This window comes from Anopheles cruzii, chromosome 3, assembly GCF_943734635.1.
Source record: "Anopheles cruzii chromosome 3, idAnoCruzAS_RS32_06, whole genome shotgun sequence".
In the NCBI taxonomy this organism is placed as follows: domain Eukaryota; kingdom Metazoa; phylum Arthropoda; class Insecta; order Diptera; family Culicidae; genus Anopheles; species Anopheles cruzii.
Genome location: NC_069145.1, coordinates 85,741,940 through 85,768,064, shown reverse-complemented (window position 1 = coordinate 85,768,064; position 26,125 = coordinate 85,741,940). Strand labels below are relative to the sequence as shown.

Genomic DNA, 26,125 nt, shown 5'->3' with positions numbered 1-26,125 from the left:
CGCCCGAGAAACAAAAAGCTGTAGCACTTCCGTAATTTTGGAGGCGAACTTTGCGAACAATTTTAATACCAAATAAAGTGATGATCTAAGAAGCCTAAACGGCGAGTTTGTACCACGATAAATCTGCCGTGCTCTCTGCGGGCGCGGGTCTTTCCGGGCGCCTCGGTCGGAAACATTCTCGGGTCTCGGGTTGCACGGAGCCGTTTACTGCCAAATCACGAAATTTGCTACCACTGAGCCAAATGAGAAACTTTCACAGCAAGTTGGCTCCGGGTCGGGTGTGGAACGGACTACCCGTTCGACCGACACATTGCTCGGTTTCGCTCCCCAATCCCTCCGTGCCTCGCTGCACTCGCTCAACCCGACTGTCCGACGCAGTGAGCGAGCCAACTAGATTAGGGTCAAGGAAAATGGCGGATAACTTTATTTCAAATTTGCCGTTGCAGGCACAGGGCCAGGCACAAACTTCTCACAGCGCAAATAAACACTCGTGCAGTCCGCGCCGGAGATACGCGCGAACGCGAACCCCGCGTGTTCCAGTGTTCCAGTACACATCAACGCGCGGGTCTCATGTTGCAAAAGCCGAACATCTCTGCCAATCTCTGGCAGCTGTTTTCCCGCACCCCCACGGGGGGGAGTTTCGCGCCGGAAGCAGCACCGGACCATCTTGCAGCCATCGGAAAGGCGGCGTCCCCCCGAGCGGAAACTTCGGGAAAACAGTTTACTCTTTATGTTAGATCCCAGAGCCGCTGCAGACGGGATGGTCCAGGCGCTCCGGTTCTTCAGGTTGTCTCGGGTCGGGTTGGAAAAGCTTCTCATTATGATCCCGACGACCACACGGAAACAACAGGCGGCAGGCAAGGGGCACAAGGGTAGCCCCGGCTCTGACGTTGGCTCGAGATTTGTTGGCTTTTTTCCATCGCGTTCCGTTTCCGATGTTCGTCGGTCGAATGGTAAATTTTCTGCCAAATTAATATTGATACTCTGTGTTTGCTGCTTTCGAACCGGGATCGATAATGGGTTGGAATGGACCTAACAGAAAAACCGGGACGATTAATGCATAAAAAGAATGTTACATTAATTTTCCTCTTATTTTGTACGCTACAAATGAAAGCGAAGCATTAGCACAAATCAGGTTTACGAGGTGCAAGGGGGTCACAAAAAATTAAAAGAGCTTTTCCTAATTATGTTATTCATTAGGATCCACCGCAGCATCAAAACCAAAAGATTCAATTTGCTCCGAAGCGCGCGGAAGGATGGAAAACAAAACTGTCGTCCGCGGGCAAGCGCACCGGATTACACCGGCCGTGGCCAGTGGCCGGTGGGCCAGCGTAACGGAGTAAGTAATCACCATTAGCATCCTGGACGATGGTCGTCCACGTCATTAAAATCTCCACTTTCCAGTGAGATGGGACGCTGCTGGTGCGCTGGGTGCGGATATTTTACGGATCATTTCCACCGACCGCCGCCGGGCAAAGGACTATCGAAACTTTGCACTCTCCCGGATGGGTCCCGTCCGCGCCATCCACTGACGGCTTGGGTTCGGAGCGTGGTCCCCCGAGACGCACATCATTGCCACTATTCAGGGGGACGTTGTCGCCATTCTCCAAGTTCCAAGCCTTCCTCCGGGAACACTTTTCGCGACACATATGAGGCCGCCCGTCAACGTGAGCCGGAACGTGCTCCTCGACGAGTGGCCAAACCCCCCCCCCCCACCCAGCCAGCCAGCCAGCACACGGTATCACTTTTGTCGGGTCCAGTGGGGCTGAAACAGAAACCGACAGTGTGTGTCCGGGGATTAGTTCCCGCTGCCCGCTGCCCGTTGCTTTACCATAACGGAGTGACGTGGTGGTTTCGGATTGACATTACGTTGTGACGTCCTCTTGCACTTCCGGATTGGAGCGGACCACCCATCGCAGGGTGTCAGGAAGAGTCGAAGCAAGTGTCCATCTTCGCCCGGAAGCCGGAGTTTATCGTAAATGAAAACGTCGGCCGCATGATGCTGGACTGGCAACTCACGGCAGCGTGTGCCGTGTCTCGGGAGGATATTCCAATACATATCGGGCACGACATGTGTGTGTGTGTGTGTTAGGTGGGGCGAGGAATCATTCAAAGTCGAACGTGATTGGAAGCGACCAGCCGTGACTAGCGGCGGGTCCGCAGTCCACGTCGTGTGTTGATGGGTGTCGAAGCCGTCCGAAGGATTCCGTTCCGAGCGGCGGTGTCCGGAAAATCACATTACTGTGTCCGGAATGCTGTCGCAGAGCTTGGCCATTTGCGCACCCTACACACGGGGGGACATTCTGCTCTCTCGGCGGAGACGTCTAGAAAATGTATGCTCATGATGCTTGCGTGGGTCGTGAATTTTAACGACACAACACAAGCACCGGTAATGGACATTGAGCAGCATTTATTTTTCGCACGATGGCCGATTCGACGCTGTTCCATAGCACGGCGAACATTAGTGGCACTTGCAGGTCGGTGAGCATAAATTTTGTGATCCGGGAAGATCGAATTACATTCGCTCGCCGATAATTCCGTCATCCGGTAGGCCGTGCCGTTGCTAAGAGGGTCTTTTCGGACACTTTTTGATTATTTGTTCTTTAAATAACGGGGATAGAAAGGGAATTAGGTTGAAAATTATAGATTCCTATCGCCCAACATAAAATCCGATCCGAAAACAAGTTCGATCGCTTCTCGTAAATACTCGTTCCGTTTCCACATTTTTCATTCCATTGCCTTCGTTGGGCTCAGCAAAAACAACGATAAACTAAATCAGTGCCCACCACGCACCATATGTGGGGTCGCGGTGGAAAATCTCATTACATGTGGCCGGGAATAGGTTACCCGGTGACCGGTTTTTTCCCCCTCTCTTCTTCCAACTGATGAGGTCGTAGTTGGTGGCATTTTTTGTGCCATCCGCCGGGTTGAAACGCAAATGGAAAATTATACGCTCCAAACTCGTGCCCGGCGTTTGAGTTTACCGTTCTCCACATTTTCCAATATAGCGTCCATTTTCCGTCCTCCTCCTACAGCGAACCACCGCAGCCTTGACCGAAGAGACCGGACCGGAGCGGGTCCATTATAGCCAGGTTGGTCAACTCGCACCCCAAAAGGGGGTCAAAGGAGACCGCGCACAAGGACGGTTCGATATCGATCACGACGCGGTGCTGCCGTGTTTCCGCCCAGGGGCGATGGCGGTTACAGGAAGAAAATCGGTGCGCGGTGGAACTCGTAAAAAGTCCTAGTCCCAGTGTGAAGGCAAAACTGTTGATGGGGCCAGAAATAATAATCTGGCCATTTTTTGTCGTTTCATCGCTCACTGCGCGGTGTTTTTGTCGGTGCTGCTCCGGCGTGCGGTCGTCCTCTGTTTGTTGGACAACGCGCGAGGCACCAGCACACAAAAACTGCCCTGCCCCAGTCGAAGGACATCCTCGAGGCCAATATTGTTAGCAAAGGAAGGCCGTCGAAGAGAAGCAAAAACCGCTGGCCCACGGCGGGAGAAAGGAAAGCAGGTCGCCAGCAGTGTAGTGCAATGTTGCATTTGTGTGCTGACCTCCTTTCAAGTGCCCGAAGTGCGGAATCCTGTGGCGGTTCGGGTCAAGAACGAGCCCAAGCGAACCATCCACGCACCGGATCGTCGGAAAGTGGAAGTTTTTGTCCTACGCCCACGATGACGGAGGACAATGCGGCTTAACGTTTCCGACGGTTAATTCTTTGCTATTTGAGACAATTCACAGCGACCCTTATGAGCGTAATGCTCCTACAGAAATCACGCACGGTGTATGGGTTGGTCTTCCCAGTCTAAGAGCCCTCAACGGGAAGGAAAATAAATAACCAAACTATGCGTGCGTGGCAGGTACCATATGCTGACCTCGTCCTCCACGAGAAGAGGGAATTAAGGCAGCCAGCAAGAAAGGTGGCCGGCCTTTCCGGTCGGCTGCAGCTGCTGTGGGTTTCGGTTTCGAAGAATGTCTATTGAAAATTCCACCTTCCTGAGTACCGGTCCGTGGCCAAAGAAAGCAACCGAAGGATAATGTTTTCACGCATGCATTCACATGCTCTCGAAATTCCAGCGTTCGTCCCGCAACCCACCGTTCGGCCATTAGCATCCTGAGCGAAGGTTGTTTCAAAATGAGTACACAAAACAGTCGAATATTTCATTATAATGTCTATTTGTGAATTCGTTCTTATTCTAATGCGTTCTAACTAGTTCTATATGTACAATAAGGTTTATCACATTTATATTTATCACATCCATGCTTCGCCGTACAACCCGGCTTCGATGGCCGTGTCGCAGTACTCTGCCGCGTACAAATGATCGTTCAGATCATCGTCGATGTAGTAGTCATTCAGCAGCAGCAGTGCGTCCAGCGGATCCTTGAGGTGCTGTTTCTGGTCCGGCACCGGAATATCCCACGAGATATCACTCGGCAGGAAGCAATCGTCGTTTTCCTCCAGAAACGTGCTCTGATAAACGTGGCTAAAGTCGCTGCAATCAAAGTTGAACCGCTCGTTTAACTCGTCCAGCATCTCTTCCTTCACAAGGTCGGCTTTGCCGCAGGCTGATTCTTCGACGTGTTGGCTGCAAGCAAAAGAAACAATGGTCACATTAGCAGATGTTGTTTAGGAAGAAAACATAACCTCAAAATGTATCGCCGCAACAACTTACCAGCAAGAGGACGACATAATGGGTGCCAGCTTGTGTGGTTCCTCGTAGCACAGCTGCTTGCGTTGTGGGGTCCGCGAGAAGCGTGAGGCCTTCCAGTACTCGTCCGCCAGCTGACCGCACGGCAGCTGGCGTGGATGAAACCCGTGGTCACAGTTTGGCAGCACACTTAGCCGGGGAAACATCTTCAGCAGTAGCCGGTACCACAGATACATCAGAATGCGCTGCAGCAGGATCATCAGCGAGATCTCTTCGAAGCACCAGCACATCTTGTTGCGGGCGTTTACACTTTCTTCACCAATGGTACACATGATCTCTACGGACTTGTGGCACGTTGCGTGATCCTCGGTTGAGCGAACGACAGGCGATAACTTTCTGTGCACAAACTTGCAAAGTCTTCACGGCAGGACGATCGATTGACGAATGATGAGATTTCGGCCAACCGGAGGTATTTTAAATAGTCAAACAAAACGGAGCCTTAAATGTGGCACAGGTAGCGCTCGAGAACCTGCACCACCACCAGCACCGGGAAGGTATGAAAGGAGCTACTGCCGAGAGTGTGGAGGCGTTACCACGGCAGATGCGATCGCAAACAATTTACCAACAAGTTCGATCCTGCAGCTGCCCGTAGGTAAAGTGCCCCTGATCGGTCGGCAAGACGGGGGTAGCACACACAGGGACTTGTGTTCGATCTAGGCCCGGCTGCATACCTGCAATGCGTGAAATGGCACATAAAGGTGAAAACACCCCGTCCTGCCACCTTTTCGGGGCGGGCCAAGAAACGAAAAATCACGAGTCGTGCCCATTTTTTCGTGCTTAGGTAAAGAGTCCGAATCTTCCCGAGTGGCGAACACAGCCAAGTGCTTCGTCCTTTTACAGTTCCCGTTTCGTACCTCGAAGCTAGGCTACGGCAGACGCGGTGTGATGGAAGCTTGTCGTGACGTGTTCGGTTTATGCGACTGATTTTTGCCTTCACCATTTACACAGCATGTTCATGTTTGTTTCTGTACACACTGGGTGCAGACAAAAGAAAGATCCTTCTGAAGACAATTGTCCCTACGTCCAGAGCAATTGTTTCATGAACAAGATTTGCACCCTGCTCCGACCGAGATGCAGTTTAAAGCGATCATCAGCAAGCGAGGTACAGAGGTCGGTCGGTTATTTGAATGAATGTTAGGGACCCGCTAATTAAGGATTGCCCTGTTAACCCCAGCGAAAGGCAGGCCCACGGGAGCGATTTGTCGTGAAGAATCATGCTGACATGGCTGCCATAAACAGGACACAAATTGGGTTACCCTTATTGGGACCAGGAATATTCACGTTTCTCAGCCAAACCCTCTAACCCGATCGAGGTGCGGTTAAGGACCAACATTAATTGCCTCGGACAGGAATGCCGTTTCGCACAAGGACCACGCGCGGAATGGCCGCGTGAAAGTGTGCGACTTCTGGGCGACCATTTTGGGTGCCGTAAACACATTTAACACATTATTCATACGCAAACATAAGCCCCATTACCGGCTCGACTACACCGTCGAGCGCATATTGCCCGGATCGCGGTAACTGCCGAAACTTTTCCCCCGGCGGGACTCGGGCTGCTGTCGAACGGTAGGATTAATCTTCGCCAAAAACCGGGAACCCGACCGACCATAAACGCCGACATCTTCGGTCCTGTGGCGCCGCCTGATTGCAAAACTCTGAAGGGATCGTGTGTCCCCGGTCGTCGTTTGAAGCTTTGTTTAATAAATTGCTAGATCGCCGGCAACGGCCGACGACAGGCCGCCACGGAGACCGGAATGGCTGGGTACGCATTAGTACGCATCCGGTACAGGGTACACCGAGGGTTGATTAGCAGCTACACGGCAGGATGCGCTGCTCTCGCCCGGCCCCCGGAGGGGCCCTGGAACAAGTGTGTTATTATCACGTATTTTTACGGTGGTACCCGGGAAAGTGTGAAACCACAGCCCGCGCGCGTGTGAAGCTGTCCCACGGCACGTGGCACGGCGGTGAAAAATGATGCCCGGCCGGCCGGGTGTAAACTGTAATCAAGAATATTTTCATTTAGCAGGTGTTACGCCGGTGGCGGCGGCCGCGTCGGGTCGGAAGCGATTTACCACATGGCCACTTTTCTTCTGCACGCGGCGGCCTGCGGTGGCACGTAGAACCACTTTTTCATCATTAAAAACGGAAAGGCGGAGAGCCGATCCGCGCGAAAAGTTTCCTTTTCCGGCAAGGTTAAATACGACAACCGAGACGATCGAGAAGGGTAAGGGTTTCAAATATCAGGCCCCGGTCGCGGTTCATGATTTTCGTGTAGAGGAAGGAAAACCCTTCGCATAAACGGCGTATTGGATTATTTTGTGACTGTGGTTAGTGTTTTCTGTGCCTTTTTCCGGAGGGCCTCATAAAAGTGCGACTGGTTTTGTGTTCGATACGCCATCATAGGCTGGCAGGATAACGAAGAGCCCAACCTGATTCTGCGTTTGTTGGTCGGTAGAATAATTCACCGCAAACATTAACACCGCATATTATTCGGGCGCGAGAATTGGCTTTTAGAAAGTCATGGCCATAGGTGGATGACCTCTGCGACCACACGCCATTTTCCGCCTCGCAAAGCTCGCCCACCGCAGGTTATGCCGCACCTGCCGGGGGATTATGTTGTCTACCGTTCACGCCCGTGTGTACGCCCGCCCTAGTTTCGTCCTTGACTAAGGACGACGATCGTATGCCTTCCACTACCGGTGGGATTGAGGCCTTTTCTTCCTTTTGTTTTAACCCCCGATATCTCGTGCGAAGCGTGCACAGATTATTTAACGCCGATAAGAACCACTGGCCGGATGGAGGTGATTTTGATGTGATGGCCCCGCCGGCACTGGCGTTGGCACTTTTATCATCAACCGAGGCAAGTTCTCGACCAAACCATGGGCATCGTTGTGCGTTCGGTCCGTCGGTCGCCTAGACGCTCGGTTTTTTGTATCGAGAATGTAGCGGAATGGAGATGATTAAACGAGATTACGAAAATGTGATTTTTCATACAAATTTTGCGGCCACTAAACGGATCCTAGGGGCGCCACATAGCGGTTCGGCCGACTGTATCGGTCCCTTTTGTTCCGTGCCCATCCTACAGTGGAGTCCAAAAAGTGTACGCTTCGGAGAATCTTTCCAGTTCCACTTGCTTATCTAGAGCATCACTGCGTGACCGCACATTTGGACAGTTTATGATACTGAGTGCCCCAAAAAACCGTTTATTTAGTCGTGAGGACCCGTCGAGCATTTACTATTTTCGTTGGCAAGGTACGCAATTTGTAATGCGACAGTACATAAGGTGAATTCTCCGGCGGAAGACGACGCTTTGGTCGTTACGTCGTTAATCCTTTTAAAACCCATACCCCGTGGGGTTTCGTAGTCCAAAACCGAGGGCCACTGGCACCGGAACCAACCGGCAGTTTTCGGATGCAAAATATGCTTTCCATTAAATAGAATTTCAAGGGCGGTGCGCGTGGAAGGTTTCTCGCTGTTTCTTCGCAGACATCTTTACATTCTTGTTAACACTAAATGATACCCTTTCTGCGCCGTGAAATACGGCAACGAAAAGTAACATCAAACGGAGTGCTCGGGCGGGCACACGGTTTTTTGTGCTACTCTTACGTGGCCATTTTATGGTTTGATATTGTGTTTTACGCTCGTTTGCGTTACAAACTTCCGTAACGTGGGACCGAACAATACGACTAAGATCATGTTTATGAATTTTCTGTTACGTCGAAAAGTTCTTGGGTGATTTATAAAAACCAATCAGAGCATCCCTCGGCTCAACGAGATCTCCTGCTTGTATCAACCTTGGGCCGGTGGTGAACACGAAAAGGTAGTCTCTTTGGGTCACATGAAAAATGGGTTCGCATTCCAAAGCGACTACCACGGGGGGCGGCCACTGTCTCAATAACGAGAACCCAGCAACGGGGAGTAAAATAATCATCATCAGCAAAAGTAACTTTTGCCCACAAAACTACCCAATCGGCAGCAAATTGAAGAAGAATCATTCGAAGCTCGGTCGAATCGTTTTGGGGGACAAAATTTAATTTCTCGCCAAAATACATTCCACCGACACGCTGTAGGAAGTTGGCCCACTTTTATTTGGTTTGTTTGCTACACCAAAGGCTTAGGAATCGTATGTGTGCCACACACTGTGCCAGCGGGGTTCCTTACCGGGACGTTTCGAACGGCATCGAACGAAAAGCGGACGCTACGCTCTAACCAGAGAGAGGCCAACGACGACGGTGACCGGATTTCTGGTCAGCCAGTGGCTTCCGGCGGAGAATTTATTTCCGAGTGTGGCAAATTCCTCAGGACGCTCGGGACAAATCCAACCGAAAGCGAATGAATTGATCGCTCCTTGGCCTCGGGTCCTCGCAACGGGAAACACAACAGCATCAAGTCTGGGCCGGGTGGCCTGGTGGTGGCCGCATATTTCGCTGCTGCCATAGCCGCCAGCGCCACAGGAAATTGCCTTCGGTGCAAAAGAAGGACAAGACCGACGACGACGATGAGACCACCAGCGCCGTTCGAGTGGAAATAAGGATGGCGAGTAAATGAACGAGGAACGAACGAACGCTCGTGTCCTCGCAGACGGACGCCGGAATTGTTGTCCGCGTGGCTGAACAAGTTGCATGCATTCATTTGCATCTGAATTCGATGAGTTTTGCGAAAACCGTCGGACTGGGCCCTGCGGCGGCAGGGCTTCTTTTTCTACCGGCGGCCTTTTCCGAGCAAAGAAAAACGGCCAAGCGCGAAATGTACGAGCTGGCGACAGAAAGTCACCACAACGGGGCCGAGAATTTCAAGAGCAACGAGCAACTCGCTGTTCGCCGCCAAGGCCATTTGGTAGGCTGAATTTAAATCGTTTGTTTCGCATTTTGTTCTACGTTCGAACACACCATTGACCATTGGGCGGACAGCGGCAGGGAGAAGCGCAAGATCTGGTACTTTCACGTGATCGGCTTGTGAATAATCAGTAATCATTTCGCGGTTTTAGTAAATTGGTTTTTAGTTATTTATCAATTGGAAATGGCCAATTGGGGTCTGAAGGTGTTAGTTTTTTCGCCTGACGCGAGATCCTTGCAGCCTTCCCTGCACGAACTCCACAAGGAACACGCTTTTGCATGACCGTTATCGGAATTTGATTAGTAATATTGATTAATATTACACCAAACTCGAAGCTCGTGTGAACTCAATTAACCACTCTTGCGGACATGCCATAGAGTAGCGTAACCCATCACGTAGACTCAACCATATCCAATAAAAGACTGTCGGGTGTAATCAAAATTTAACTTTTATTTCCTGCAATCAATTTAGGACCGCGAAACGAAGCTTGCGAAGATATAAAATATTTATTCCCGGTTGATGGGTTTGCCTCCCTCAACAAGTAAGAAGCGATGTAAATCGGTGGTTAGGTTTGTCGTGTTGTTCACCAAGCAAAGGGCTACAACCCCTTCAACACCCATCAACCCTTGGGCTACAGTAATGCCGCATCCATCCACTTACTGTCATTTCGAGTCATATTTCTGCCACCGTCTCGTTTAGAAGCCGTTAAAAGTCGCATTCTTTCTGTCTGCTCTGCCGTCGTGTCATTACTTCCAGTTCCAAGACACAACGCCCTTACAGCAAAGATAACAGCGTACGCGCGTGGTTAAACAACCGCACCAACATCTCGGCCGGTTTCCGGTGTTTGCTACGTCGTGTCGCAAGATGGATGTAAGCGTCGCAAATTATATGTGAGACCAGAGGCGCTACCAGAGGTTCCTTTCCCCTCGAGGGCGAGCATAAGGTTCGCGGCAGAATTCGATTCTCAAACACCACGGCCTTCGCAGCAACCGTCGGAGGATGTCTGTGGCCCGATTGTGGTCGCTGCTATCCGGCCGTCGGTTTGAGAGACGCAAAATTTGACATCCCAGTTTCGGATGCCCGAGCACATTACGTGAGTCCTGTGGATGGGTGAAAAGTTTACTTGTTCACAACGGAAGAACGGAGCGCGCCCGTTAAGTGGACCTGGACTGGCTCGTTGCCTACACTCTGTCGAGTGCGTTTGTCCTCCGCGCGTAAGTGGTTGGCGTGAGTTTAATAAATTGCACAAACATGGACGCTAATGGAAACGAGAAACCTCTAAAAGGGGCCGAGTCGCCGGCTGGTTTTGATTAACACGCATTGGGACCACCAGCACGGAACCGGGATTTAAAGACCCGTGCCCGCGGAGTGCCGTGTTTTGCGAAACTGGAGATGATTGATGGTGATGGGTTTTCACGGCCGGCACGGAGTGGGAAATACTTAGAACCTCAAACGGAGCAACTGTGAAAGGAAGTTCAACACCGCCTCAACCTCGTTCTCGGAATCCCGGGAACAAACGTAACAAAACCGACAGAGAAGCTAATCATTCGCTTCATTAAATTGGATGGTCTTTCTCAGCGTGAGCATTAAATTATTAAGCCCTCGCTTAAATTGTGTCCTGCCCCGTTGCGAATGGCTTGACATTTAAGTCGATACACAACCGAGTACCGAGGAGAGCATCCGGACGGGCCCCAAATGCACCAAATGACAGGCAAACCAACACGGAAGAACCAATGCTTCCTTCGTCAAGGTTCATTCGCTCGGATTCTATTGCGTCATTGGCACCGAGAGCCCCGTTACCGAACCATCGCGTGATCCTGCGGAAACGCTGCCACTGCCATCGGCTCGTCGTCATCGCGTATGCCGTTCACGTGTGACGGAACCATGTGACCCACTCCTTCTGCCCCGGGGGTCTTCTGGTTCTTGTTTCGTTTCCGGCGTGTCACTTCCGACGTACGCCCTTCGTGCACGTTGCGACAAAACACACGTCCACACGGTGGCGATGACTTTCGTACGAATGTCCTCCGCATGGAACGCACGGGTGGTGGTCCATATTTATGTTCATTAGGCTAATGTTGAGCGAACCGTGAATCGTTACACTGGATACCTGGACCCGCTACGCTATTGATAGTGAGGCTCGGATCGATAGTGGCGTGATGCAGTGGCGTAGTGGGACAAGCCAAGCATGGGAACCGCGGACTGATTTAGATAACAGCGTTAGGTAGCATTAGCTGTTCACGGTGGAATGGAGAAATCAGAACCCGTGCACATTGTGGCACCGGAGGATAAATGGACGCCGATCGTAAAATACGTGAGCCCCGGGAGTGTGTGCAGATATCGACGGCCGAGTGATGTAATGCAAACTAATTACCTAACACTGTGCGGAGCCCGAATCCAAATAAGATTGAACCGCGGCATGATGACTGACGTAAATACCTTACAGAAGCACCCGGTCATCTCAAGACAGTCGAATAGATGGAGATTCATCGATTGATGGAACATGCCCGAGTGGCCAAGAACCGAACGTGTACTATTAGAGCGCCCGAATGATGGAGAATGTTGACACTGCCGCGGATTGCCGGAGGCCCGTGATGACCGCTCGGGAAGTCTTTCTCGTGGTGGTTGTTTCGACTTTGATCGAAGTTCACGCTGATAGAAAACTTTAACCTTTGATGTGACAAGTACCAGCCGAAGCTACTTGGCTACAGTAAACCATAATGCCGGTCCCGTCAAGACAAGAAACTTGCGTTCGTCCGAACTACGAAACTAATTTCCTTTCAGCAGCTGCCTCGTGCCAATATCGCTACACTTTAAGGGCGCCTTTTATGATGATTTGAAACCCACGCGTGACGGCGTCTCATCTGTCAGCACTGTTGGAACACTTCCAACCGAGTCCAGCCGGAGCGGGCACTGGGTAGGGAGAGGTTGGCCTCACACGCCCGGAATAGGCAAACAGTTTGTCACGGGTTTCGATCCAGAACTTGACACTTTTCGGCAGACGTAAGGGTAGAAAATAAGCAAACCGGGGAATTTATGCACAGATTGCTTATGCACCCCGATCCGACCGAGGGACCGGCGGTCTATTCCGTACGCGCCAAAAAGGTACGGAAAATTGTGCCGCTCTATTGATGAGAAAAGTCTGCCAAAAACTCGAACCCGTCGTGGAGTGGAGAGAGCGCCGGTAAAAATGTTCGTCGGTGAAGACGACGTCGAGGAACTTTGGCGAACATATGTGTGGGCATAAATTGGTGTGTGGGCACACGCTGCTGCGCGCCACCTATGAGATAGGTGGTGCCGGGGACAGGTTTTATTCAATTTTCCTCAAACCGCCCGGCGTGTGCCACCATCAGCGGCCAAGTGATGCGCCAGCAAGCCGAGCGAATTGTTGTGAGGTGCGTTACGTGGTCCCAACGTTTGCGATTCCCGACGATGCTGCGGTTTGATCATGAATTATTTATCAGCCCTTGCCTTTTTGCACTCCGAACAAGTGACATACTCAACCTGAGTGAAAATATTAGCAAAAAATGGGAGGCAGAAGTGAACCGCAGCTTCCAGCAGATCACCGCGCGACACGGTTGGGCGAAATAGAAAAAAACCAACAAACGGAAGCACGAATTTATTTCGACGCGCGGATAAACAAACAAACCAATAGCCGCACCATAAACCGGCGCATATTTCGCAGCTCGAATCGAACACCGTATCAGAAGATGTGTGATATTTTCGTCGCTTCGCACAGGGGCCAGAAAATATGTATTTACAAGCAAAAATATGTTTTCCGCAGCATAATGCCCCGTTTACATGATGTTTTCGGTTTGTTCGATTCGGGCGCACAGCACGTGCGACGATTTGACGGGCAACACATGCCCAGAAAGGACATTCCCCGCTCTCCATCCATCAAACCGTATCGATGGCGCAGGATGATGTAAAACGATGCGTAACTTTGTCTGAGGAGTCTTTCGAGTGACAACGGTAACGGTGCATGAAGAGGAACGTACATTCTTCGCTAGAAGAACCCGTCCCAACATTTCATGCGCAATTTGAACTGTAGACAGGAACGCTTATTCGTTGCTGGGATGTCTTATAGTTGGAATTTAGTGTTGAAGCCATTCTTCAGCCGGTAACCAAGGCAACGGAGCGGTAGAATTTGAACCGCAACAACGTGAGTACTTGAACCGTTCCGAGCAGTTTCGGAATTGTTCCAAACGCGATATGATCAGAAAACTTATAAATACACGAAAAACTTATAAAATTCCTTTGCTGTCATCATCAGTAAATCAACTCATTTTTCCATCAACTCATGCCACTAGGCCGTGAAACAAAAACTCCCGTTCTCTGTGGTTAGGTTTTTTTGACTTTTTTTTTCAAAGAAACAGTTATTTATTACTCTGTAATATAATATATCTTTACCAGCATTTTGACTCTGGTACTTTAGCATTCTGTTTGCCCTTTTTCTGCCGCTATCGTGTCCTTATCGGTTGACCGTAACATATTGTTGCACCCTTGCTACTATTGTGCACAGCCTACTCACTCGACGATTTTGCACCCATTCCTGTTTGTATTTCCAAAAAATATCCCTCTAGCAACACAACCAACCAACTGTCACAGTCGGCGGAAAAGTGGTGCCCACATAAAAGTGGAATCAGGACCATTAGGCAAGATCCATAAAACGTGCCTGATCTCACCACACACACCCCACCACCTGGTGCATGTCTGGATGCATCGGGGCGCTCGATGCGTCTTGCATTTCATTACCGACCAGTTGTTTGCACTCAACACTACTTTTTTATACCTTCGTTTATGCGCTTTTCCGCTGCCTGGCGGTGATTTTCACTCCATTGTTTGAATATGTATATCAATGCGTTTGTGTGTGTGTGTGGTTTACCTCCTCCGAGGATCGATGTGATAAAGTTCTTTTTACGTTCATTCGATGGGGTGGTGGTACAGTATCTTTGGACGCCTGTCATGTTCCAGTCAATTTTAATATTAACACTAACTTTTTACTATTGTTTATCATATTGTAGCACCCACCATTGTTACGAAGTGGCCTATAAATGTAGCGTAAACAGTAATCGGCTCGGTCAGTGTTCGGGGTACCACGGGTTTGAAGGTGACCGCCGTTCACTGTTCTTTCGTCGGACTCTTTGGCTACTATGATGGAGCCGGTACGCAGAGCCCCTTCAAACCTGGTGTACTGATATGGAACGGCAATCATGTGGCACACGGTAGGCCGGTAACACTCCAAAGGTAAGCTCACCGCACACACACTTCTCCTAAGCGTCAAACAGCTATGTGTGTTTGAAGTAGTAGCCAAGCAAGAAAGATGATACCGTCTGGGGGCTACGAAATATTCGATTTCCGTTCGCTCAGTCAAAGGATGCTGGGAGCAATCAGTTTTACTTCATCCCGCTTTCCTTTTCGCCACCCATAGACACACACACAGAGGATGAAGCACACTAGTATGGGGCAGAGGATCGCTCTGCTCACTTGCGTACGTATACGTTATAGGTTTGTTTTTTTGGTAAACAGACAGAAGAAAAGGGGGGAGCGAGATTAGAGAGAGAGAGGGAATGATATACGGATATAATTTTACGGATATGCAGTACAGTGAGAAGCAGACACACACCCATCGAACACACTGCGCACACACACGCACACTTTGGGGACACGAAGAAAACAATCGCCGCAGCTTTCGGCGCCTCGCGTCACTCGATTAACCCTAACCTAGCAACCAAACAACAGCAACGTCAAAAAGCGTACTTTGCTCCATCTTTGAATCCACCGACAAACACGGATATCTGGCCGTTCCGTGCCGGAGAGACGCTAGGCGCTGTTGTATATTGTTTCGCAAAATTTACACTATCGTGGGGGTTGAAAACAACGAACCAAGCCATATTCGTCGCACCCTGCAACAAACATCCGCACGCGCACACATCAACACTCTTGCCGGCTCTTGTCAGTCGATTAACGGTGCGATATTCGTATGTAAAAAAATTAGCAATACAATTTCACCTAAACTACGTTGGATTTCACAATCGCTTCCTTAGCCACTAGGTTAATCTCACTACCCCGGGCCCCCCACCCCGCGGTGCTCGTTGGATCCGCTCGTTGCCGCAACAAGTATATGCTCTCGGCGGCGGCTGCTGGCCGGACATGTTTTGATTTACGTTTGTTTTGTATTTATTTGTGTTTCGCGGATCTATTTCGTTGTATCAGAAAAAAATATGCTTTTTAGTTTTTCCACCCGAGCGGACGTCAGCCGTGGTCCTTTTTTTCCGCGTCCTGCGTTTCTGCCTTGAGTTGCTTCGCGTTCATAAAATCATCACAGCCTCCTGGATCGAATGCGGTGACAACCGACTCGGGATGGAACCGATGCGGATCATGGGGAGAGGTCGGCGCTGGCCTCCAGCTGGCGGATCAACAGGTTGCCCGTCCCGGTTCCGGTGGTCACGCCAGCCGAGCTGGGTGTGACGGGTGCACAGACGTGCCGGCAGGGCAGCGGAGAGGTTGGATTCGACAACCCGGACTCGTGTATCGGTGACAGTGTGGGGCTGCGATTGCGGAGCACGTTCTTCCGGCGGCTTCTACGGTACGCCAGAGGTGGATGGACCGGAACTCGGACCGCCGATCCGGAAGCTGCCGGTGGCGGTGAATGCTGATCGACGTCAACCAGCAGCTCGGGCAGCGGTTCACTGATCCCTCCACCGCCACCCTTCAGCCGGCGACGTGTCGGTGGCGGCAGCACCGGCATCGTGATTGCCATCGGTCGATCTGGATCCTGGGTCACTTCGGACGCAAAAGACGACGCAGCGGCAGCGGCCAACACCGAAGCTCCGAAGCCGGGTACCGAGAGCAGCGCACTGGCATACTCGCACGAGGACATCGGTCGGATCTGATTCTGCTTGGGTGGAGCGGGTGTTCCGGCCGATGAAGGACCACCGGGAAGTGGCGGACTAGAAGGGCCACTTCCTCCGGGACAGCCCGCGGTCGACGACGCACTGGCCGACGACCGGGCTCGTGGTCTTCGGTAGCGATCGATCATTCGAATCATGTGCCGCAGACGGACCACGGGCCACGGCCTTACGAGTCTCGCTCGGGGACGCTTCGGAGCGGGTGAAACGTTGGCCGCCTGCTGGGACGCTGTCAGTGGCGGTGGTGGTGGCGTCGGAGTTCCGCTCTCCAACCGGTCGCCACCGCCATCCAGCGCCAGCTCGTTTCCATTGGCATCGGAGTGGAGAATCTGGATCGGAGAATCGTCGCCGTAGATCCGGTTCCCGTTATCGTTGCACCGGCGTGCCCGTGGAGGTGACCGTGGACTCCGGCACGGGCTTGGGGGGGTTCGACTAACACTAGCGTTGCTACTAACAGAGTTATTGTTGGCACAGTTTTCATTATACATCAGTTCTGACCGCCGGAGTCGCGGTGACTCCGCGGCGGCCCCGGTGGCGGTGGCATAGGATATCTGCTCCTGTTGCTGCTGCTGCCGGTACCGAGTCCGGTATTTCGGTTGCTGCTGTTCGGCCACGGTCATGATCGACGGGAGACCGCCGCCGCCGCCGCCGCCGCTGGCACTCAGCACCGATCGGGAGGCGGCCACCGAAAGCGTCCCGGAGATGGTCCGCACGATGCCAACCGCCTCGGTCGCCAGCATCGGCGGCACATCCGGACTGTCGGGAACGGCCGAGCAACAGTTCCACTTCCTCTTCCATCGGTGGTGCTTCCCGGACGTGGCCGTAGCACAGCACGCCACTCCTGCGTCCGTCACCGAAGCCTTCCCGCCAACGGCACGCAGCGGATGATGATTTTCAGGGCGGACGGCCGGAACTTCCTGCGGTCCTCCGCGAGGCGTTGGTTTCTGGACCTGAAAGCTGCAGAAAGTGCAGCGCTCCGTGTACTGCACGTACGCTTCCTCCGACGTGGTGGTGGTCGTCGTCAGTGTCGTCATCGTGGTGGCCATCAGCGTGGCGGCCGTGGCCGCGGCCAGAAAGTCGTTGCTGCCGTGGCTGTGCTGGTGTGCGTGGAACGGAAACTGGTGCAGCTGTTGCTGCTGGTTGTTGTTCGTCGTCATCGTCGAGGAATGGTGTGCCGCCATCTGGCGGCTGTACTGCGAACAACAGTGGAACGTCCGCGAACCCTCCTGCTTGTCTTCGACCTCCTGAGGGCAAGTGGTCGTCGCGGACGTAGACGAGGAAGCAACGTTAGTCGAAAGTGTCCTTAGCCCCGCAGCGGTAATGTTGTTCCGGCACTCGGTCGAGCTACTGTCGCAACAGTGCAGGGTCCGTGGCCGGACGCGATTCAGATCGTTCAGTTGCCCGGGCGGCGGAAGTGAATCCGGCGCCTTCGCATCCGGGGGCGACTTGCGACGGCCGTCGACGTGGTCACAGTTCTCCAGCCAACCACAGGCCCGGCATCGGTCCTGGGGGCCGAGCGGACCATTCGGTAGCTGCGTTTCGGCGGGACCACTGGCTCCATTCGCGGCCGCCGACTGCCGATTGTTCCGGATGTACTCGTAGGTGGTGAGGCCGAGGAAGGAAATGTACACGTGAAAGCAGCACAGATGCAGCAGCAGTCCGGCCGCGATGGCGGCCAGTATTCCGAGCGAGGCGACGAACACCAGGAACACCGTGTTGTGCAGTCCGATGCCGGTGGTCAGCTGGGTTCCAGCGTCACTGGTAGTTCCGTCGGTCGTCGCCGCTGCCGGTGGCTCCTCGGTTCCATTGGCAGCCGCATCCCCGCCACCGATGAAGATCCCAATCACCGTGCCATTAAGCAGGAGGTCCTGGGCCGAGGTGGTCAGATTCTCAAGCAGATCGCCCGCCGCGGTGGAGGTGTCCTCCGGCACCGGGTCAGCCGGGAGCCCGAACCAGGCAAGGTTCAGCCAGCCGGGCTGCACATGGTACAGCACGATCTCGATGATGGCCGCGGCCAGGATGACCAGCGCCGCCGTGACCGCGCTCACCACGCACATAAGGAAGGCAACATAGTTCCGTCCGCCGACGCAGTGGTTTAACCATTTGCAGTGATGGTCGAACGTGCCGACGCACTTGTTGCACACGCTGCAGTGCTTCGTCCGCGCGCTCGTCGTCCGGATGTTGCACAGGTGGCAGCGGCCGTTCTCGATCACGTGCGAGTGCTTGGTGCGGTCGAACTCGGGAACGACCGTTTTGCTGGCCGGCAACCGGCGTAGCTCCGGGTCGGCCGGATCGAGCAAAAGGGCCGTTAGGTGCGAAAGGCCGTGCAGGGCGTAGAGCGCCGCGAGACCGACGTACAGCGGGGTCTGGAGGGACGGCTCCAGCACCGGAATCAGCACCCCGAAGGTGGAGCCACCGAACAGGGCGAGAGCGAACCAGCCGAGCAGCTGGAGCGGATGCAATGGCAGCTGGAGACCGTGCACCCGGCGATCCTTCCGGTACTCGGACGCGCCGAGATTATCCTGCGACGAGCAGCACGAGTTGCGCGTCAGTTTGCGCGCCCGGCGTCGCAGGTGCGCGCGGAATCGCTGCACTAGAGTGCGTGGTTTGGTCGCGGCTCCAGCAGGCCGATGGTCGCCGGTGGCGGTGGTAGCAGCGATCCGGTTGCGCCTGGCGACAATCCTGCTGCTGTTCGGTTTGGTGGTGCTGGCCGGTCCGTGTTTTTGCGTCGCACGCTCCACGATAGACTCCGTGAGCATGATACGCGGTCCAGGGTCGGGGTCGGCGGCTCACGTACCGGCGGTGGGACAAGGGCATCCTATCGTACGCTGCTGCCGCCGCCGGTGTTGGCTTCATAAGATCCGTTACGGGGTAACGTCGGGCACACGTCACACCAAAAGGAATTTGCGAAATTGCCTAGCCTACTGCCTAGTTCATCGCCTACTTTCTGTCACTCCTGTGGATGGATCACTAACACGTTCGTACAGCTTGACAGGGAGACGCACGGGGCACATCACTTGGGTTCGGTTCCATTCACTAAAATAAGTAGGAAAAATTAGGAAAACACAAAACTATAGAAGATGGCCACTACTTTCCGGTTTCGAACCGAAGTAGACTCTCCTCACTGCGAAAGGATATCGCGGTAACCAGGGGCAACGGAATGCCACACATCAGCGCACACAGTACGGGCCAATCGGTACGGCACACTATTACTACTACGTGGCCCGCCCGGTGCACTTACGAAGGACGACGAAGCACACTGTGTCTCGGTCGGTCGGGCGGTCGTGTCGCTCTCGTACGTTACACAACACCGAATCACGCATACCATCGAACAACGGAACGGAACGGAACCGGACGCGGCATGGACGAAATTATGTAAGCAAAGTGCCCCTGCCCTGTTCCAACTGTTGACCGCCGTGCCGTATGCCGCGCGCGTATCCTTCGATGATATTTTTATTCGTCAGCCGGTGACTACTAGTGACAGCGTACTGTTGAAAATCGCGGCCTTGCGATGCTCGGTCGTGCTCGGCACCGTGGTTGTAGGATTTTCCAAGCTCATCCACACAACGCCACTTTTTAGCACGTAGCCGTCACTATCGGGATGCCACCGTGCACCGTACGTGACAGTAATGGATGATTAGGAGGCCGGAGGAGCGAAGGATAATCGCTATCTGAATCGCGGCGACGGCCGTCTGTGACAGAAACATCACGGTTGCCATGGGCTGTGCCATTGTGCCAGCCAACAGATGGCACCGCACGAAAGTCCGACGGTCGGGGAGTACTCCATTGTCACGGGTTGCACGAGATTATTGTTTGCGTTCGAACTCCTTCCCAATATCCTTCAGCACACTCGCCGCGGGTGCTGAATTCGGAGACCTTTTTCGGTTACTTAGCAGCACACAACCTTTGCGTAACCATGGCAACCACACAAGAGGCACCTTGAAGGCTCTCGCTTTTGGCTTCTTTAACGTCACACAACCGAGCGCCAGACACAGTAACCGCGGGAGTCAAGTTCGTTTTCCTCTTCCTTGCTGTACGCACTTTTCTTAGTTTCCAGTTCCAGCTGGAGCCGTGCTGTGGCTTTCCTCCGACCAGCGTGCGCGTACCGAGTGACCGACTACGTGCACACGGCGTCTCAACTACTACTGAGGGAATCCGTCGACGGTTCGGATCGCCGACCTCCATCCGGCCTGCACGAAGTTTTATCAATATCGAAGGAGAGGTTCGTCCCACCGTCTATGCCGCCGGATGCGGTACTCGAGTACAAGTTACGCTCCACGTATGGCGCGATCATCGCCGTTCGTAATGGAGGCGCCCTTCGAACGAAATGCCACCATCTGATTTACGTTTTCTGTATTTTTCAGAGCGTTTTGACCGACCGAATCCGAGAACCTTGGTGGCCAATTTCAAACCGACTTCAAACCGTCTTCGTGGATCGGAGCGCACCAGGAAGTGCGCATGTCCGCCGATTTGTTGTCGTACGTAAACAAACCGTGCTGGCGCTTTCGTCTCGCTATTTACGTAAATGTCGGATGTCGGAGCCCCACACACACACACCGACGGGGATGAAGGTGCGTGCCTCTCCCCGAGTGTCGGTCGACTATTAATTCTGGCCTGTCGCCGGCCCCCGTCCGAGCGGCGATACCTTTTGCCCGACGTCCCGCAGTATGTCCACGGTGGTGGAAAACTTTATTGTTTTCATTGCTCTGTAGCCCAAGTGGCCAGACCGCTCGAACGCCCGCCCGCCCGGCTGATTGATGGCCGAAGCGGCCAAGGAAGTCACCGTTCCATGACGTCACACGCGAGGTTAGGAAATAGAATTCGATTGAATACCGCCACGGGCGCCCAGCGTCTTCCGACACGACACGGACCGAAAGCCGAAGCAGCCCCCCCGACGACGGGGTCGGGTGGCCAGTGGGTGGAAAACTATTATTCATAGCGCAGCGTACTGAACTCGGGGTGGTGAAAATGGGGTAAAAATAAAAGGATAATGGAAAAATGGGTTGGAAGGGAAGCCGAGGACGACGGTGCACGGCTACGCTATTGACCCATTCACGAAGTCCATAAAAGCCATCCGGCAGCCAGGTTGTGTTGATTGCAGTGTCCTGTGCCGCTTTGGAACCAAAGGTTGCGTGCACAATGGATGGTTTAGTGGTCGAAAAGGGGTGCCGCCAGGGGGTGGCACACTTCAAAGCACCTTCTGCTTTAATTGTGGGCAACACCAGGAAAGCCATTCAGTGGGCCGTTTAAAGGTGTAGAACCGAAAGCCAACGACATGGACACTCTGCCTACGATTCGTTTCCACAAATTTTGGCGCGAGTCGGATGGAATATCCATTTCAATCGGATGCTTTTTAATAAACAAAATAAAATGCGAAAAAGGAGCACCGTAAGCTTCGGTTATAGCCGTCGCCGTGCCACCTAATCCTTCTGATGCGTTTCGTTATCGTACCTTCGGCATCGGGTTCCGCGTCCATCCTTCGAATGCTATCTCAAAAATTGTAACTTTTGCAAATTCGGATTTTTTGCCGTCCCGCGCGACTAGCTCTGACTTCGGATTCCGTCCCGAGCGCACAGAGCGCACAGATGACATCGATATGCTGGCATGGCTCTTTTCGGGCCATAAACCGGGCCATGCTCCTTCCAACACGCTTACACGTCCGTTGGCTTTGGTGTATTCGATAGCTGCGTCCTGCGCCGGTTGGGAAGTATTTTACAAAATATGCTCGCCAGTAGGCAATATTCCTAGGCGTTCCGTATCCGTGTCGGGTCGTCTGTGTCCTTTCTGTCTCTCTCTCTCCCTAATGGTTCCATTCTCGAATGCGGTACACCATCAACACTCCATCGGAGGACAAAGGGGAGCAAAAAAATACATCAATGGACATTAGCTTTTATGTTGATGTCGGCGAAAAGCGGCCAGCAGATGAAGGCTTTCGGCCGGTGTCTGTTGTTGCAGAACTTTCGCCGGAGATTTTCCGCGAATGGCCCTTTTTGTCATCTCAATTTTCAGCTCACGGTGTGTTTCCGCGCCGTCCATCCATCTGGCCCCACGATGGGCCATTATTTATGTACACCTTGCCCGGTCCAGCGTTAACTTTCCAATCTCGTAGTAACTACGATGGCCTAAAAAACAAAAGGATTCGGGGCCATACGAATGAAAGAAATGATAATTAACAAAAAACAAAGCACGGGGACACATTTTCCGGAGCATGTTTTCGCTTTCCATTGGCGACCTTCCTCGTGTCCACTAGGACGTGGCGAGCGGAGTGCAAATAACCGGAATTAAAATCAAACAACAAAACCAGGAGCCACTCAGCGCGTATTGTCGTCGTTGTTGTCACTATCGCATTGTTTGCCCGTTACAACCAGCGGACAGTTAATATTTTCATCGACCATCGGCCAGGCTTATTTACGCTGTCCACCGAGCTACTTTCGCCAGTGTCCCTTCAGCGTAAACATGTTTTCGGGCTGTTGATATTTTATCCCGAAATCGGGGATTGTGACTCGGATGGACACACGCGGACACTCGACACTTATGTGAGGCAAAACAATGCAAAAGCCTGCCTGCTGACCGCATCCCAACCCGCTAGTCACCATCATGGCGTCGTGTTATGGGATGAGGACCGACCCCGGTTCCGACGGGAACCGGGTCTACCGAAAAAAAAAGATTTACCATTTCTCACCGCTCCCACGTTATGACTTCCGCCGGCGGGGAATTTACATAACGGCGTTGGCCCGTTGGCCGGTTGCCACCTTACGCCCTTACACGAACACCTTTCCGGGGAGGACCCGGTGGCCATCAATCGAACAACGCTCCGGCGAGCGAAGCGCCATTAAATTATCATACTTTTTATGCGATCCCGACCGACCGGTGGCGATCGGTGGCTGAATGTTGTGACGCAATGTGCTGGAAGTAATGCGACGAGAGCACGCTCCGGTACAAACTTTGGTGGCCAGAAAATAAATAAATCACCGTCAACCTGTCGGCTGGGGGACGTGCGGGGAGAAAAGGTGTACGATGTACATTTACGGACAGTAAATAACTGAACGGTTGACCGCGCGCGGGTCACCGAGAACAATCCTAGCGCGTTTCGCGTCTCTGTAATCCTGGCTTCGTTTAATAAGTACTATGCTGAAGTCAATGTAAACACTCGGACATGCGCTTATAAAATGGTTCCACAGCTGTGTGAATTTCACCGAAATGCGCAAAGTGAATGCCGCCAGTTTTGGGGAGAGAAAACAACCCGATTCATTATGCTAAGTGGGCAGCAACATAAAAATATGAACAGGACAACATTGGCCGGCGAGACGGTAAGCTTACTTTTGCGCTGCGACGCACGGATCATAAATATGTAAACGCCTGAAAGGCCTGAGTGAGAAAAATAAATAATAATCCATCGGATGAAAAATGGTCTCATTAATTGAGTGGCAGGGCTATGATAGCGCCGGGGGTGAGGCGATTAAAGATACTGTCTTCATTTCGTCCGTGCAGGATTAGTATAATCTTTGGCAGACTCCGCAAAACGATATCGTTCGAGACCTGAGCACGGAGAGCTAATGGGTTGTGCAGCACCGGACAGGAAGTTAGGCTGCTCGAGTGAATAAGCTGTTACGGGATGATGGGTAAGCAAAAGGAAAGACCGATCTTTTTCCACTCCACAAATTCCGGAAGATTTAGTTAATTCTAAAAAGAGATTACGGAATTAGTGAAATAAAATTATGGACTTTACTTGTCGGAAAGCATTTGATTCGACAAGCGATTAAGTTGTCATCATTTCTGTTCGGAAGCGCTTATCCTGGTGGCCTATATTCCGGGTGAGCTTACGTGATAAATAGTGAAAATAATTGAAAGTCACTCCACAGCCTACTCGACACCAGTCACCGTCACCCATCGACTTGTTGATTTAATTATTATCGTGAAGCACATTAGAAAACTCAAGCATCCGAGTGCTCGACACTGTATCTGCCCCAGCCGCTCTCCGCGACGGACAGGTTCCCACACGAAACATAAGATTGAAAGCAAAAACGAAAATCTACCCCCCCCTCCGTCAGCAGCAAAATGATTGAGCCATCAGCTTTTACAACCCCTAAACACCTTTCTATTGATTGGTGGTGCTAAAAACATGCCTTCGCCACCGAACCATGTACCTCGCGCGTCCGGACATAAAACGGTTCGCGCTGATGATGCTGCCCGGTGTTCGGATAGTTTGGTTTCGTCTGTCGCCCATCGAGACGCTTTTGCTCTTAACTCTTTTGCCGGTGAAAAACTCCCCGAAGGGCCGACCGACGACAACCCGTAACGGGCACCAGCCAGGAGTTGCACCTCGTCCGCAGGATGTCCTCCCCTCACTCGATGGACTTCATCAGCGAAGCTTCACTGCATTGAGGTGGGCTGAGAATGGGAGTCGGAATCGGTGGCAAAAAGAAGCCGCAACCCAATCGCCAACCTCTCATCGCTGGTTTCATCGTCCGGTCGAAGATGTTGGCCGTTTACCGTCCGTGCTTCAGCGTGTACCCTCCGAACAAGCGGGGGGCGCAATAAATCATCCGCCCCATCGGGCGGGGTGGAACTTTTGGATCTGGCAGACGGATAAATAGAACCTGTCAGTGCACTGCGGTTGATGACTCACGATCTCTCCGCGGCCAACAACATACGTGCACCCGGGAAGGGAACGCTCCTTTTCATGTTTACTCCCCTTTACAGCACCACTGGCCAACCGGTAAACGAATTGGGTCGTGCTTTACTCTTGCGACCGCAGCACATCATTCTTCTGCCCGGCCGATAGCCCGGTAGCTAGCCACTGACTTACGGACGGCTCAACAAACGACCGATCAACCTGAGCGGACCAGTAGACGAACCCGTCGTCGTCGAAAGGATGCCCCAGCAGGAGTCGAGCCCAGACCCGGGTCCGGTTTGGATATAAATAATTCGACAGATGAATGACGGATTGCTGGGGTGCACATGTGTGGAGCAGCAAAGGTTCGCGGCAAAAAGGTTGCCGTCCCTAGCCAAACGGTAACCCACGTTGCCAAGGACTTCGGAAGTCTTCCTGCGTAAAGCTGTGCGATTGGCCAGAACGTGCACGGCCGTCCTGGCACAACCAATTAATCTTTCATTCGCCTTCATTGGTACTTACAGGCAATGAAGGTTTCCCTATGAGAAGGTCAACGATTCGAGGTGCTCTTCTGCCCTCATAAGCAATTTCTTTACCAAACGTACCGCAATGGCGCACCGACATGTCGTATTGTGCAAATCACGTGTGAGGACTTCGCCCGGTGGGTGGATATTGGAAAACAATTATCTGCCCACTTGTAACGTGCATCGATCGATCGATCGATTGATAGTTAGTAGCGTGATACACGCCGAAACGTTCCCTCTATCCGGTGCCGCGAACGGAACGGGAGAACCACCACCACGGAGAATGGGAAAAACTCCAAAATCCTGTGGCTTCTGTGGGCCTCCGCATCCGCGGCGCGGTAATAGTGATTTTCTGCCCCGTCGTTTCGACCGGGGTTCGTTTCCGGCATTCCGGTTCGATGATAGGCAAAAACGATGCATATTTAATGATGGCTCCTCACTACCGAGCACTCGAGCACTTTCATTCTACTGAATTGAATGCGAACGCCACCGCCACCACATACCGTGTACGAAAGCGTGGTCTGTGCCTTCCCGG

At 52.6% G+C, this 26,125-nt stretch overlaps 2 protein-coding genes across 2 annotated transcripts; both read right to left on the bottom strand.

Moving 5' to 3' along the window:
* Positions 1-4,251: 4,251 nt before the first annotated feature.
* On the bottom strand, positions 4,252-4,980 carry LOC128271203 (uncharacterized). The gene is made up of 2 exons (XM_053008645.1): positions 4,673-4,980; positions 4,252-4,585 (listed from the first exon to the last, which is right to left on the bottom strand). The coding sequence occupies exons 1-2, from the start codon at positions 4,978-4,980 to the stop codon at positions 4,252-4,254; spliced, it is 642 nt and encodes a 213-aa protein (XP_052864605.1).
* Positions 4,981-15,920: 10,940 nt separating this feature from the next.
* LOC128271202 (uncharacterized) lies at positions 15,921-19,211 on the bottom strand. Its single transcript, XM_053008644.1, has one exon. It carries the CDS (start codon positions 19,209-19,211, stop codon positions 15,921-15,923), a length of 3,291 nt encoding a protein of 1,096 aa, XP_052864604.1.
* Positions 19,212-26,125: the final 6,914 nt, after the last annotated feature.

Coding starts and splice junctions, on each gene's coding strand:
- LOC128271203 (XM_053008645.1), bottom strand. CDS start 4,980: ATGTGTACCATTGGTGAAGAAAGTGTAAACGCCCGCAACAAGATGTGC. Junction 4,586..4,672: donor ATTATGTCGTCCTCTTGCTG/GTAAGTTGTTGC, acceptor TTTTGCTTGCAG/CCAACACGTCGAAGAATCAG.
- LOC128271202 (XM_053008644.1), bottom strand. CDS start 19,211: ATGCTCACGGAGTCTATCGTGGAGCGTGCGACGCAAAAACACGGACCG.